General features: G+C 42.0%; 1 protein-coding gene across 1 annotated transcript in view; it reads left to right on the top strand.

The window, feature by feature from the left end:
• The window catches only part of LOC132208659 (ral guanine nucleotide dissociation stimulator-like 1), a 41,561-nt gene extending 31,839 nt beyond the window's left edge, over positions 1 to 9,722 (top strand). Inside the window, exons 10-13 of the mRNA XM_059644093.1 lie at positions 57 to 143; positions 5,231 to 5,263; positions 7,879 to 7,938; positions 9,663 to 9,722. Of these exons, the coding sequence (XP_059500076.1) occupies positions 57 to 143; positions 5,231 to 5,263; positions 7,879 to 7,887 (129 nt within the window). The 3' untranslated portion in view covers positions 7,888 to 7,938; positions 9,663 to 9,722. The remainder of the gene's footprint in view (positions 1 to 56; positions 144 to 5,230; positions 5,264 to 7,878; positions 7,939 to 9,662) is intronic.
• Positions 9,723 to 14,086: the final 4,364 nt, after the last annotated feature.

The following is a 14,086-nucleotide window of genomic DNA, read 5'->3' as shown; positions in this document are numbered from 1 at the left end:
GGAAATATGACACTGAATTCACAATGGATTAAACAAATTCACCTCTCTTTTTCTAGGATATAGTTCAGGGAATTGTGCCGTACCTGGGAACTTTCTTAACAGAGTTTTCAGTGCTGGATTCAGCTTTCCCTAATTACCATTCAGTAAGTCTCTTTTACAAGATTTGGATTCCTTATTTGCAGATGACCACTATTGTTACAGTTTCATTGCAAACTACTTGTAGATGAGAATCAAAGCAACAAAAAAAAACGATTGAGTTTGATTAATCACCCTGATCAGATTAATTTGATGCTTTGCGCTGTGAATCAAACAATTTGTAAACAAAGGAACATTCAATTCATTTTGCAGTTAATTGAATATGGGTTTAGTTTTACAAAAAGTTGGATAAGTTGCAAATCATTTTTATTCTGTACAGCTAAATTTGGTACCTGGATGTGACTGCCTATTGAGCAGTTAAGCAGCTGAGAATGCCACCAGCTTGGCACTGACCTACTTGACTGGAGCAAAGGGCTCTATGTAATGTCCAAAGTTGGACCTGGTGGTATGATAGATAGAACATAGAACATAGAACAGTACAGCACAGAACAGGCCCTTCAGCCCACAATGTTGTGCCGACCATTGATCCTCATGTATGCACCCTCAAATTTCTGTGACCATATACATGTCCAGCAGTCTCTTAAATGACCCCAATGACCTTGCTTCCACAACAGCTGCTGGCAACGCATTCCATGCTCCCACAACTCTCTGCGTAAAGAACCTGCCTCTGACATCCCCTCTATACTTTCCTCCAAACAGCTTAAAACTATGACCCCTCGTGCTAGCCATTTCTGCCCTGGGAAATAGTCTCTGGCTATCAACTCTATCTATGCCTCTCATTATCTTGTATACCTCAATTAGGTCCCCTCTCCTCCTCCTTTTCTCCAATGAAAAGAGACCGAGCTCAGTCAACCTCTCTTCATAAGATAAGCCCTCCAGTCCAGGCAGCATCCTGGTAAACCTCCTCTGAACCCTCTCCAAAGCATCCACATCTTTCCTATAATAGGGCGCCCAGAACTGGATGCAGTATTCCAAGTGCGGTCTAACCAAAGTTTTATAGAGCTGCAACAAGATGTCACGACTCTTAAACTCAATCCCCCTGTTAATGAAAGCCAAAACACCATATGCTTTCTTAACAACCCTGTCCACTTGGGTGGCCATTTTAAGGGATCTATGTATCTGCACACCAAGATCCCTCTGTTCCTCCACGCTGCCAAAAATCCTATCCTTAATCCTGTACTCAGCTTTCAAATTCGACCTTCCAAAATGCATCACCTCGCATTTATCCAGGTTGAACTCCATCTGCCAACTCTCAGCCCATCTCTGCATCCTGTCAATGTCCCGCTGCAGCCTACAACAGCCCTCTACACTGTCAACGACACCTCCGACCTTTGTGTCGTCTGCAAACTTGCTGACCCATCCTTCAATCCCCTCGTCCAAGTCATTAATAAAAATTACAAACAGTAGAGGCCCAAGGACAGAGCCCTGTGGAACTCCACTCACCACTGACTTCCAGGCAGAATATTTTCCTTCTACTACCACTCGCTGTCTTCTGTTGGCCAGCCAATTCTGTATCCAAGCCGCTAAGTTCCCCTGTATCCCATTCCTCCTGACCTTCTGAATGAGCCTACCATGGGGAACCTTATCAAATGCCTTACTGAAGTCCATATACACCACATCCACAGCTCGACCCTCATCAACTTTTCTAGTCACATCCTCAAAAAACTCAATAAGGTTTGTAAGGCATGACCTACCCCTCACAAAGCCGTGTTGACTGTATTTGATCAAGCCATGCTCTTCCAGATGGTCATAAATCTTATCCCTCAGAATCCTTTCTAACACCTTGCAGACGACAGACGTGAGACTTACCGGTCTATAATTGCCGGGGATTTCCCTATTTCCTTTCTTGAAGAGAGGAATTACATTTGCCTCTCTCCAGTCCTCAGGTACGACTCCAGTGGAGAGCGAGGATGCAAAGATCTTCGCAAGTGGCGAAGCAATTGCATTTCTCGCTTCCCAAAGCAGCCGAGGACAAATCTGATCCGGGCCTGGCGACTTGTCAATCTTAATGTTTGACAAAATTTTCAGCACATCAGCTTCGTCTATCTCTATCCATTCCAGCATGCACACCTGCTCTTCAAAGGTTTCATTCACTACAAAGTTCGTTTCTTTCGTAAAGACAGAAGCAAAAAACTCATTTAGGGCTTCCCCTACCTCCTCAGGCTCCACACACAAGTTCCCTATGCTATCCCTGATCGGCCCTACTCTTTCTTTGACCATTCTCTTATTCCTCACGTAAGTGTAAAATGCCTTTGTGTTTTCCCGGATTCCTTCTGCCAAGCCTTTCTCGTGCCCCCTCCTGGCTCTCCTCAGACCATTTTTGAGCTCCTTCCTTGCCTGCATGTAATCCTCTCTAGCTGAACTTGACCCTAGCTTCCTCCACCTTATGTAAGCTACCTTCTTCCTTTTCACTAGAAGCTCCACCGCTCTCGTCATCCAAGGTTCCCTAATCTTACCCCTTCTTGCCTGTCTCAGAGGGACATATTTACTCATCACTCCCAACAACTGTTCCTTAAACCGTCTCCACATGTCTATAGTTCCCTTACCATGGAACAACTGCTCCCAGTCCATGCTTCCTAACTCATGTCTAATCGCATCATAGTTTCCTCTTCCCCAATTAAATATCCTCCCATTCTGCCTAATCCTCTCCTTCTCCATAGCTATGTAGAATGTGAGGCAGTTATGGTCACTATCACCAAAATGCTCTCCCACCACAAGATCTGATACCTGCCCCGGCTCGTTTCCGAGCACCAAGTCTAGAATGGCCTCTCCCCTCGTCGGCCTGTCAACGTACTGCGTTAGGAAACCCTCCTGAACACACCTTACAAAAACAGCTCCATTCAAATCTTCTGCTCTAAGGAGGTTCCAATCAATATTAGGAAAGTTAAAGTCACCCATTACAACAACCCTACTGCGTGCACACTTTTCCAAAATCTGTCGACCTATGCTTTCTTCAATCTCCCTGCTGCTATTGGGGGGCCTGTAGTAAACCCCTAACGAGGTGACTACTCCCTTGCTGTTCCTAATTTCCACCCATACTGACTCAGTAGGCAGATCTTCCTCGACAAAGGAAGCTTCTGTAGCTGTGATACCCTCTCTGATTAGTAGTGCTACACCCCCTCCTCTTTTTCCCCCCTCCCTATTCTTTTTAAATGTTCTAAACCCTGGAACATCCAGCAACCATTCCTGCCCATGAGAAACCCATGTCTCTGTTATGGCCACAACATCATAGCACCAGGTACTGATCCATGCTCTAAGTTCATCACTTTTATTCCTGATACTCCTTGCATTAAAGCAAACACACTTTAACCGATCCCTTGGTTCCTTCCCAGGAAAATCCTTCCCACTAGCTGGTCTACCTCTTGCTACTGCCTCACCTGCATCAACGCTCACCTCTGGTATACAGCTCAGGTTCCCACCCCCCTGCCATACTAGTTTAAACCCTCTCGAACTACTCGAGCAAACCTTCCACCCAGGACATTGATCCCCTTCCAGTTCAGATGCAACCCGTCCTTCTTGTACAGGTCCCACCTTCCCCAGAAGGCATCCCAATTATCAACATATCTGAAGCCCTCCCTCCTACACCAGCTGCGTAGCCACGTGTTCAGCTGCGCCCGCTCCCTGTTCCTCACCTCACTATCTCGTGGCACCGGTAGTAAACCAGAGAACACTACTCTGTTCGTCCTGCTCTGCAGCTTCCATCCTAACTCCCTGAAATCACTTTTTATATCCTCAAACCTATTTCTGGCTATATCATTTGTGCCAATATGTAACACGATTTCTGGCTGTTCGCCCTCCCCTTTTAGAACTTTATACAACCGATCGGAGACGTCCCGGACCCTGGCACCAGGGAGGCAACATACCTTCCGGGAATCCCGATCTTGCCCACAAAATCTCCTGTCGATTCCCCTAACTATCGAGTCCCCTACCACGAGTACTTTTCTATTCTGCCCCCTTCCCTTCTTTGCCACAGTGTCAGGCTCAGTGCCAGAGAACTGACTACTATGGCTTTCCTCTGGTAGGTCATCCCCCCCAGCAGTATCCAAAACGGTATACTTATTGCTGAGGGGAATGCCCACAGGGGATCTCTGCACTGTCTGTCTGTCCCCTTTCCTCCCCCTAACTGTAACCCATCTATCCTCGACCTGAGCCTTAGGAGTGACCAACTCCCGATAACTCCTCTCAATTACCCCCTCTGCCTCCTGAATGATCCGTAGTTCATCCAGCTCCAGCTCCATTTCCCTAACACGGTTTTCAAGGAGCTGTAGCTGGGTGCACTTCCCGCAGATGTAGCCAGCGGAGACGTGTGCCACATCTCCCAACTGCCACATTCTGCAGGAGGAGCAAGCAACTGTCCTAGCATCCATACCCCACTTATCTGAACGCCAACTCAATACTAAAGTAGAAAGCTTACGTCAAATAACAATAACAAATTAATAACAAACTTATATTCAATAGAGAAAGTTTAGAATGAACCTTACCTTATTAACTAGGTTAGAGGAGGAGGGCGGGTGGGAGACACTACAGTTGTAGAGTCTCGGGTTTAGCCGCCTTGCTGATATATATGGTCACTGCTTTCCTTCCCGGCTGCCCCTCTGGTCCTCGTCACTTCCTCTGCTGCTCCCGCTCCTTCTCTGAAAGAGGAAAAAAAAACACCGCTGCCCGCTACCGGTAAGTAATTTTAAAAATAAACTGCTTTACCTTAGCTGCAGTCTTCCGGGTCCGTCTTGCCTCCGCTGCTGCTCGCACTCAAAATGGCCGTTGGCGTCGAAGGGTGAGTATTTATACTTACTGCTTTCCTTCCCGGCTGCCCCTCTGGTCCTCGTCACTTCCTCTGCTGCTCCCGCTCCTTCTCTGAAAGAGGAAAAAAAAACACCGCTGCCCGCTATCGGTAAGTAATTTTAAAAATAAACTGCTTTACCTTAGCTGCAGTCTTCCGGGTCCGTCTTGCCTCCGCTGCTGCTCGCACTCAAAATGATCATTTGTGATTGACCTTTGACGATATCCTAAAATGGAACCAAGTTTACAGAGCTTGTATTTCACTTCTGATCTTTTAAATTTCATGATCATGTAGTACCATTTGATCTTTGTCCATATTGAATTAATTTTCTTTGTCCTTGTCTATCTCTTACAGAATGGCTGGATCAACTTTGACAAGAGACAAAAAGTTAGTACTGAAAATTGCATTGTGCAAAATGTTTGGAATTGTCTGAAAGGGGAAAAGCATGCTTTTCACTCTTTTGCTGTTTTATTTGCTTGATTGGGGGTGTAGGGGGAGTCCCCAACTGCATCCTAAATGTATATGGTCACTAATAAATCCAATAAAGAATTAAGGAGATGCTTTGTTGCTCAGAGCAGCCAGATTGCAGAAGCTGCTGCTACCAGGACTCGTTGAGAGGATGAGCACAGATGTATTTGAGAGAAAGTTAGATGTCAGAAAGGACAAAAAGAGGCATATTAAGAGTTGAAGCAAGGTGGGAGAGGTGTAAAGATCAGCATGGAGCAGTTCAGCCAAATGGCTTGCTTTTGCGCTGCTAATGTGCTGCAATTTACCATTGAGCAGTCACAGCCACGTACAGGATATGCCAGGTGTTATGTGAGTGAAGATGTTGTTCAATTAATCTCAGTGTCATGGAAGCTATTTCATTATTGAAGACACTGGATAAACAATCTCTCCATATTAGTATTTTCCTTTAGATGAGAGACATCATTTCGTCATGGGATGTCAAAAAATTGAGGGATTGCAGCTGTTGGGGTTCTCACTGACTGGGCAGTATTTTTTACTCCATATTTCTGAATTTAGTAATACCAAATTCTCAAACATCCCTGTTGCCATGGTTACTGTTGAAGGTGTCATCAAATCCCCACAGTGTGGAAACAGGCCATGCGGCCCAACAAGTTCACATGGCCACTCTGAAGCGCGTCCCACCCAGACCCATTCCCCACGTCTAACCCACAGAACGTAAATATCCCTGGGAACGACAGGCAATTTAGCATGGGCAACCCACCTAACCTGCACATCTTTGGACCTTGGGAAGAAACCAGAGCACCCAGAGGAAACCCACACAGATTGTATTTTCGTCTTGTACTGCAACATTCAGCAGGCAACCTGGGAATATTAATTCGAGAGGAATTTGACCTTATGGCAAACAGAGCTGTAACTTGAGATCCCTATGAATAGAATAGGTTCCGATCAGAAGTAGCTGATGCTGAATTTGCCAAACTGGGCCATGTGATGTAAAATCAGCTGGGTGGCAAAATAGGCATCCAACGCTGTGTGACTCCAATTCACCAGCTTGGAATGTAATCTGTCAAATGGCCCGCCATTTGTAGTGGCTGATGTGGATGTAGTGAAGTGTTTCTTTTCACTGACCTGTTGAAAACTGGCTGGCACTTTACAACTTGGCAGTAACATGTTGTCAGAGTTTGACTTAGAGAGGCCTGGCCCTTTTTACATGTCAAATTGTGACAAGATTCAACCAAGAAGCCACTGTGGTTGAAAGAAAATAGTCCAGTAACTTCGAGCTGCTCATGGTCCATTCAATTTCGTGGTGGTGCAACTTTGAAAAATTAACTCAACATTTTCACCGTCTGTCTTGGTACCAGTTACTATAGATCAGCCACTTATTTTGTACTTGGCAGACTTCCTTTTGCGTCGATGAATGATCTTTCATTACATTTCTTGTCTTCACCCGAAATCAGCGTATTGTTCTTAAGTGAATCATTTAAAAAAAAAATCCATCTTTGAAGCACTGTTTTGGGAATTAGTGTCCTGAAACCTTCCTGGATAATCTGTACAGAAATTTATCCTTGAAAAGTCACATTTGTGTCATTTATTTCCAAAGCAGAAATATTTTTGTGACATGATGTACTGTGCACTTTGAATAAAGTTATTGATGCTGTTCAAAATACCACGGACTCGGATTTAGCAGGAGCAATTATAGCAGTTTAAACTTGCTTTAACAGCTCATTATTTATTTGTGTTCTTTCAGGAATATGAAATAATTTTGGGTATCAAATCCCTGCAGTTTGCTTGCTCATCATACACCCTTCGTTCAAACGAGAATTTTCTAGACTTGTTCTTTATGCAACAATACTTAAGTGAGGATAGCGAGTACGTAACTGGTATTGTAGGAGTGTGCAGGTAAAACAGTTAAGGGTTGTGTGTGAAATCTTCTCTAGTTATAATTGCTGTTTAATGCTAGTGAGCTGCCAGTTTACTTACTGTCTTCCTTTTCCTTGGTTTCAAAGTTTTGACAATGAATTCTGACCTATGAGGATAAAGCCAGTTGCTCAATGAATCAATTCTGTCGTGTTGCATCAAATTTTTTTCAATTCCATGTGTTCTGCAAAAAGACGAAGACGGTTATCGTCTTGGTAAAAAAAAATACCCAAAGGAACTGCAGATGCTGGAAATCAGAAACACAAAGAGAAATTGCTGAAAAAAATTAAGCAGGTCTGGCAGCATCTGTGGAAAAAAAGCAGAGTTAACTTTCGGGTCTGGTGACACTTCTTCAGAATTCTTATTGTCTTGTTCTGCTGTTCATAAAGCAGAAAAGATTGATGTGCCCACAGAAGAGATTTTGTTGCTCATTAGTCAAAGTAATGTTCAGTGTTCTTTTGCCTGAAAACACTTGCCTTTTGCAAACAAAATTATCATTCATGCAGTTTCAATTCTCTGTAAATGATTCATTTTGCCAAAAATATTCAGAGTATTGAACAAAGGCACCTGATTCTTTTTAAATGAATCTTGTCTGAACATGTTCATCTGCTGTCCTGCAGCTCCTCTGAACTCGAGAAACCGCCAAAGCCCAAAAAGAGTGTGTTGAAGCGCCTCAGCTGGTAAGTATCCCATGTTAAGCATCTCAGATATCTCATTATTTCCTTTTTTATCGGGATGATTGGACAGAAAGATAAGTACATCTGTTCCTTGACAAATAGAGACATTTGATGCGTGGTCATTATTGTTTCATTGGAGTGGGATGTTTTTAGTCACTGGTCGAGTAATTTGAGAAGATGCAAGGAGTGGTGGTGTTATTCTCACCTCATGCATGTGTCTAATGTAGACTGATTGATACAGATTCTTTGCTATGGCCATGAATGTAGAATGTGGACCTGTGATGAGCTTGGTATTGCCTCGCGATTCTCATTTTTCCACTGAGAAGTTTCTGCACCATGGCTAAATTTATGAATTTGTTTATGAGAGACAAGTAAGCAAAAAAGGTGTTACAGTGAATTAAATTTGCATATTTGTGGGCCTGTATAATGAAAACTAGCAATGTTTAACAATTTTGAGTGAAAAATCAGATTTGTGTGCTACTTTGTGGGTCAGCAGGCAGCAGAAATATCTTCTGTTGAAAAATTATCAGCCATGCTTCTCACATTTGAAACTCCACCTCAAAACTCAAATCTCTTTCCGTGTGGAAGTTGACATGAAATTATGTGTTTGTGTTGTCACGCATACATGTGTAAAGACTTCAAAGTTATTGTTTTCAGTAATGTTCCTGAGTTGGAGATATTATCTTATATTTCTGTTCAATAGGCAAGGACTGACCAGAACTCAGCAAAGTCAGATTTTTCCCCCACCTACCCGTTTAGAGTTTCAGAGAAAAAAACCATGCCTTGTTGCTGTGTTGTGCCTTGCAGCGATCTGGACTGTGACATGTGACTATTGTTATATAGAAACCAAGAAAGAGAAGGGAAACACTTATTCACTTCCTGGGATATCTTCTCTTTACATGAGTGTGGATGTTACATGGATGTGATTTAGGCTTCCATGGCTTAATTGTGATTCTCGAAGTGCAGGCAATCAACATTGCAACATTAGTGTGCAATCTCACATTTCAGCAGCCATCTGCTCTTGCTCCCTGTACTATTTAATGCCCAATATACCAACAATCAGGATTTTCAGTGTGGGAATTTTTTATCATGCCATCTGCTGTACTTCTTTTGAGAGTTTTGGAAAATTTTCTATGTTAAACGTGCAATATAAATGAAAGTTACTGAATAGAAATCCTAACGTTTGCAGTACCAATATACTGAAGGCTAAATTCAGAGTTCACTGTCCTACCTGACAAAGTGCTGTGTACAGTTTTCTATCAATTATCAATGGTGTTACTTTGTTTTATGTTTTATGTTTTATTTTTAATAAACTTCAGATTTCGGGAAGAAATTATGTACACACTAGCATGTGGCCAGGTTGGGGGAAATTTTCCACTCTCTGGGTATTCAAGTCCACATTTTGGCTTTCATAAGATCTAGGTTGATAGCAGGTTGAATAACATTGCAAGAAGTCCAGATTTTCGTGCCATCTGAATATGCAAACATTATCACCTATTCATATACTCCCTAACTATTAGACAATATAACAGTGTTCAGTACTAGTAATACGAGCTCTTGGTATGAGTGTGCCACTGTTAATTTCTCACAGGTCAAATGTGGCGAACATCAAACTCCTGGTACTCTCATCATCAATATACCTTCATTCTAGTTTATTTTTTTTGACAGTTTGTCTAGAATGCAATGACGTTTCCATATTTTTGTTGTGTCCCCTTTCCCTTGTGCAGCCTGTTTTCAAGGAGAGGTGTTAAAGTACACAGCGCTCCAACTAAAAGCTCTGAGCAGCCAGCATCCCTTCGGAATGAGGATTCAGACGAGAGCATTACCTCAGCCAGACACTTGGAAATGGAAGAGCCAAGCACCTCGCAAAAAGCGCTGGAAAAGGTGAGATAGTGAGGCACTCATCACATAAAATATGTTGTTCTTGGAGACACTGGTTTGTTTAATAATGTCCAGACACTTTTTTCTTCTTTTCTTCCTTTCTTCTGTCTTCCTGCCGTCTATTATCCTGACTACACTTTGGCAGTCAAGAGGACACAAGGGTACTCAGTGATACCGTCCCAGCCACTGGAGCTGGATGACTGACTGGCCAATCTCCTTCTCCTTTTCAGAGCTATTAGCCTAATAGCCATTTTGATGTTTAAGCCAGACTGAAATCCTTATTTTGAATGCCGTTCCATCAAGCATCTTCATAATTGGCTGCTGCCAGCAATTTTCCATCCCAGGTCCCATTTGCCAAAGTTGGGTTACTTGCTTTCAGAACGAAGGCAAGACAGCTGTGCAATTCCCAGCAAAATTCAACCTTTGTGCTGGTTACTGAAGCATTTGATTCCAGAAAAGATATTATTCGCTCATGAAGTGAGAGCTGATTTTTTTTCAGATGTGGTTTGCTTTGTTTTGTTTAGATATTTTATATGGTTTTAAAAATGTACAAAGGAAGCTGTACATGTTCTTTTAAAGATCGCCATATCAATAACCAAAATATTTCATCTTTAATTATTCACAGCATGTTTAATTTCTACACAGTAAATTTTAGTGCATGGGGTACATCTGTCGCAGCTTGAAGCTCACTGCCCACAAAAACAGTGTTTAGAGTATGTTGGACAGGTCTTGATCCAGCAATTGCAACAAAGTAATGCAGCTCTCTGCATGGAGTCCTCGTGACTGCATGTTTTGTTTTTCTTCAATATTTGGGCTTTGAGCTGTTGATTAGTGTGTTCTCTTCCAAACACCATTGTATTCTGGATGATTATCAGAGTTGTGTTATGGTTATTGTTTATAGAATATGTCTAGGACTTGTCCCAGGAATGTTTTCGCAATGTATTCTCCCATGAATTGGGCTAAGTATTATTAGGTCACATTTGGGTGTTTTGGAGTGGTATTTTTTGTTTTAAAATACCCTCTTCCTTTTTATAGATTCTCCTGTTTAGTGTTGTGACTGCCTCTGTATTAATAATAAACTAAGAGCTGCAGTGACTTGGATGATTTCGCTTCCGGTTTCTTTAGTTCTCTATCTCTGTGTGTTTTGCTGTTGCTATCTCTCTCTTTCTTTCTGCCAGTGGTGCTGTGCCGCACACATTCTGACCTGCACCATACACTTGTTGGCCCATTCGCAGTCACCCACACTTCATAAATGTGTGTTTTAACTCCAAACATTGTAGTTGTATTCAAGATTTCTGTGCGTAGCAGGGTGAAGTGGGCAAATAAATATTTATGTAAGCATGTTCACATACTGAGTGCAAACTGAAACCCCAAAGGGTTTATCTGACAAACTTAGAATTGAAGCACCAGTTTACATGGTTAAGTGAAATGACCACAATGTTATTGTGCTGAGGGAAACTAATTAGTAATTTATGGGCATGCTAAGTACCGAATTGTTGATGTTGACTGAACAGCTCGTAAACACAAACAGGGGTATAATTCCTCAGAAGTGATCTTTCCTGGTAGAGGAAAGAACTGCAAGTAAAAAAATTCACAAGACAGCAACGACCAAGAATTCATGTGCAACTTCATGTTCTTACAATTAAGCTGTCCTGCGCAGAATGCCTTCACCTTTATGGGCAGCAGGCGAGCATATTTTGTGTAATAATAAATATAACTGGAAAGGGGGAGGTTTCTAATGTGCAACAATTGACAAACGTCTTCTTAAACAAAATAATTATTCCACAGTCATTAAAATCCGTGGATACCGCCTCCTCTGGAGGTTCATCCAACAGTGGTGCACCAGCAAAACCAAATTATGACACAGCCAAGTCTGGTAGGCGTGCGGGTTTGGGCAGCTGCTGGTGTACAACACGTCGGAGGGACAACCGCCAGAATGAGAAAAGCTGCCTCATCCGAGTCCGATTAGAGGAGGACAGAGCACAACAATTCAAAATGATTTTGGTAAGTCCCTGGACTGGTTGCTCTCGTCATGCTCGGTCCAAATAATTGCCATTGCTCTCTGCCAGTATCGCAAGAGGAATTTTTATCCCAATTATTTGTTGCCATGCAGTCATATTCATTGTGTATTTTCCACATTGCTGAAGTCTTTTTTGGTCAATAGGAGTGCTTTGACCGTCATTTTGATACTGTTTTGTAATGCAGTAGCAATGTTTAGGTTTTAGGCCTGAACACATTTTCCTTGCATTTCTCCTGGCAAGGTGCAGCACTCTGTTGCCCCACTTTGTGGATGAACCGATAACTATTGAAGAGGAAATATCACAAATTAACACGTATCATTAACTGTACAATAAATCAGCAACGATGTACCAGATCTTCAGTTAGCTGACCACAAGCACTTTGGCCCATCTGTAAACTAATCGAGTAATATTAGCAGAGATATTGAATATTTCTTTCCTGGTTTTGGCTCATGTGAAATTTAAAAGGCTGGTACATGGAAGAAAGCACATCAAAAATGGGTTGGAGAAGAACATAGAACATTACAGCACAGTACAGGCCCCTCGGCCTTCGATGTTGTGCCGACCTGTCATACCAATCTGAAGCCCATCTAACCTACACTATTCCATGTACATCCATATGCTTGTTCAATGTCGACTTAAATGTACTTAAAGTTGGCGAATCTACTACCGTTGCAGGCAAAGTGTTCCAATAGCAAGAGTGCAATCCAAACCAGAATAGTTGCCTACTGGCTAGTTCAGGAAAGCCGAAGGAATATTGGCCAAATTAGAAGGCACATAGGTTGTTTTGTTTGATCATGTATTTTCCTTGAAAGGATCAGTCATACTCTGATTGTGCCTCCACAGAGGTCAGTGTGACGCGTGGAAATTGCTTCTGGTGTTTAAATATTGTTGACAAACAGCGCCTCTTTACTCTGGTAAAGAGAATATTTGTTAGCTTGTCAGTGAGCTGTAGATGGGCAGAACCAGCCTAAGATCTGAGGCAGAATTTGGATAAGCAAATGGCAAACAGCCTATTTAAATTGGACATCTATGAAACACAGAAAACAAAATTCTCAACCAAAATGACGATAATGTCTCCTGATGAATGTGCAACAAATTGTTGCCAACTAACACAGTCATGAGAGGCCAACTAGAGAATCGTGGAATGTTATCACAAAGCAAAACTAAAAAGCTTGACTTATTGTGTCTGTGCTAAATCTCAGTAAGAAGTAGCTAAATTCGCCACCCACCTCCCCCACCACCACCACCATTGCCCTTTTTACCCCTGCCCTGCAAATTTTGCTCCATGTAATTATTCAGTTGTCTTTAGAAAGTTATTTAATCTGCTTTACCCACCTATTCGGATATTGCAGTTTGGAAAAAGCAGGATTCTTTTTTGTTTTTGCTTTTTCTCCCCACCAATGACCTTAGATTTTGACCTTGGTACATAGTGTTAGAAGGGCCAGTAAACAGTTTCCCTCATTTACTTTAGTTAGCCTGAGCAAATGACTGTTCTTCATTATTCTACTTCATTATTCTATGTTCTCATCCTCACCCAATTTTGTGTCTATACCGCCACTGCCCATTTCATTCCACAGGCTTCAATTTTGCTTGCACACTTGTGTGGCACTTCTTCGAACATAATTTAGAAAATCCAATGTATCACCAATTAATCACTAAAATTAGTGATTAATCATTTAAAGTGTGAGCATACAGAGTGGAAAAGGTATTGGTTATTCAAAAAAGATCACTTTAGGGGATGTTAGTTCATGTAAGTTAACAAGGTGTCGAGCTGGATGAACACAGCAGGCCAAGCAGCATCAGAAGAGCAGGAAGGCTGACTTTTCGGGCCTAGACCCTTCTTTAGAAAGATAATGTCGTTCATCTAATCTCTAGTTGTGTAATATTTGACTCGACCACTTATAGAATTGTCAAGACGTACCGAACAAAATATCCCCCCAAACCTTTCCTATTTATGTACTTATTCAAATGTCTTTTAAACGTTGTAATTGTGTCTACATCTGCCACTTCCTCAGGGATTTAATTCCACTACATTTTTTGGATTTTTCAGATTTGCTATCCATTAATATATTTAATATGATCTTTGCGTTTGACTGGGTGGCAAAAGTATTTTTTTTAGCCATGAACTCTCGCACTATTAAAGTAGAATTAAGTGTGAGTCTACTCAACCAGAAAACATTGCAGTTCTCCAGAAGAAACAGAAAATTTGCTGGTGCATTTCATCTTCCAGGTCATTGCTCAAACTTGAG

The sequence above is a fragment of the Stegostoma tigrinum genome, unplaced genomic scaffold (genome assembly GCF_030684315.1).
Source record: "Stegostoma tigrinum isolate sSteTig4 unplaced genomic scaffold, sSteTig4.hap1 scaffold_50, whole genome shotgun sequence".
Lineage (NCBI taxonomy): Eukaryota > Metazoa > Chordata > Chondrichthyes > Orectolobiformes > Stegostomatidae > Stegostoma > Stegostoma tigrinum.
This window is presented reverse-complemented; position numbering and strand designations above follow the sequence as displayed.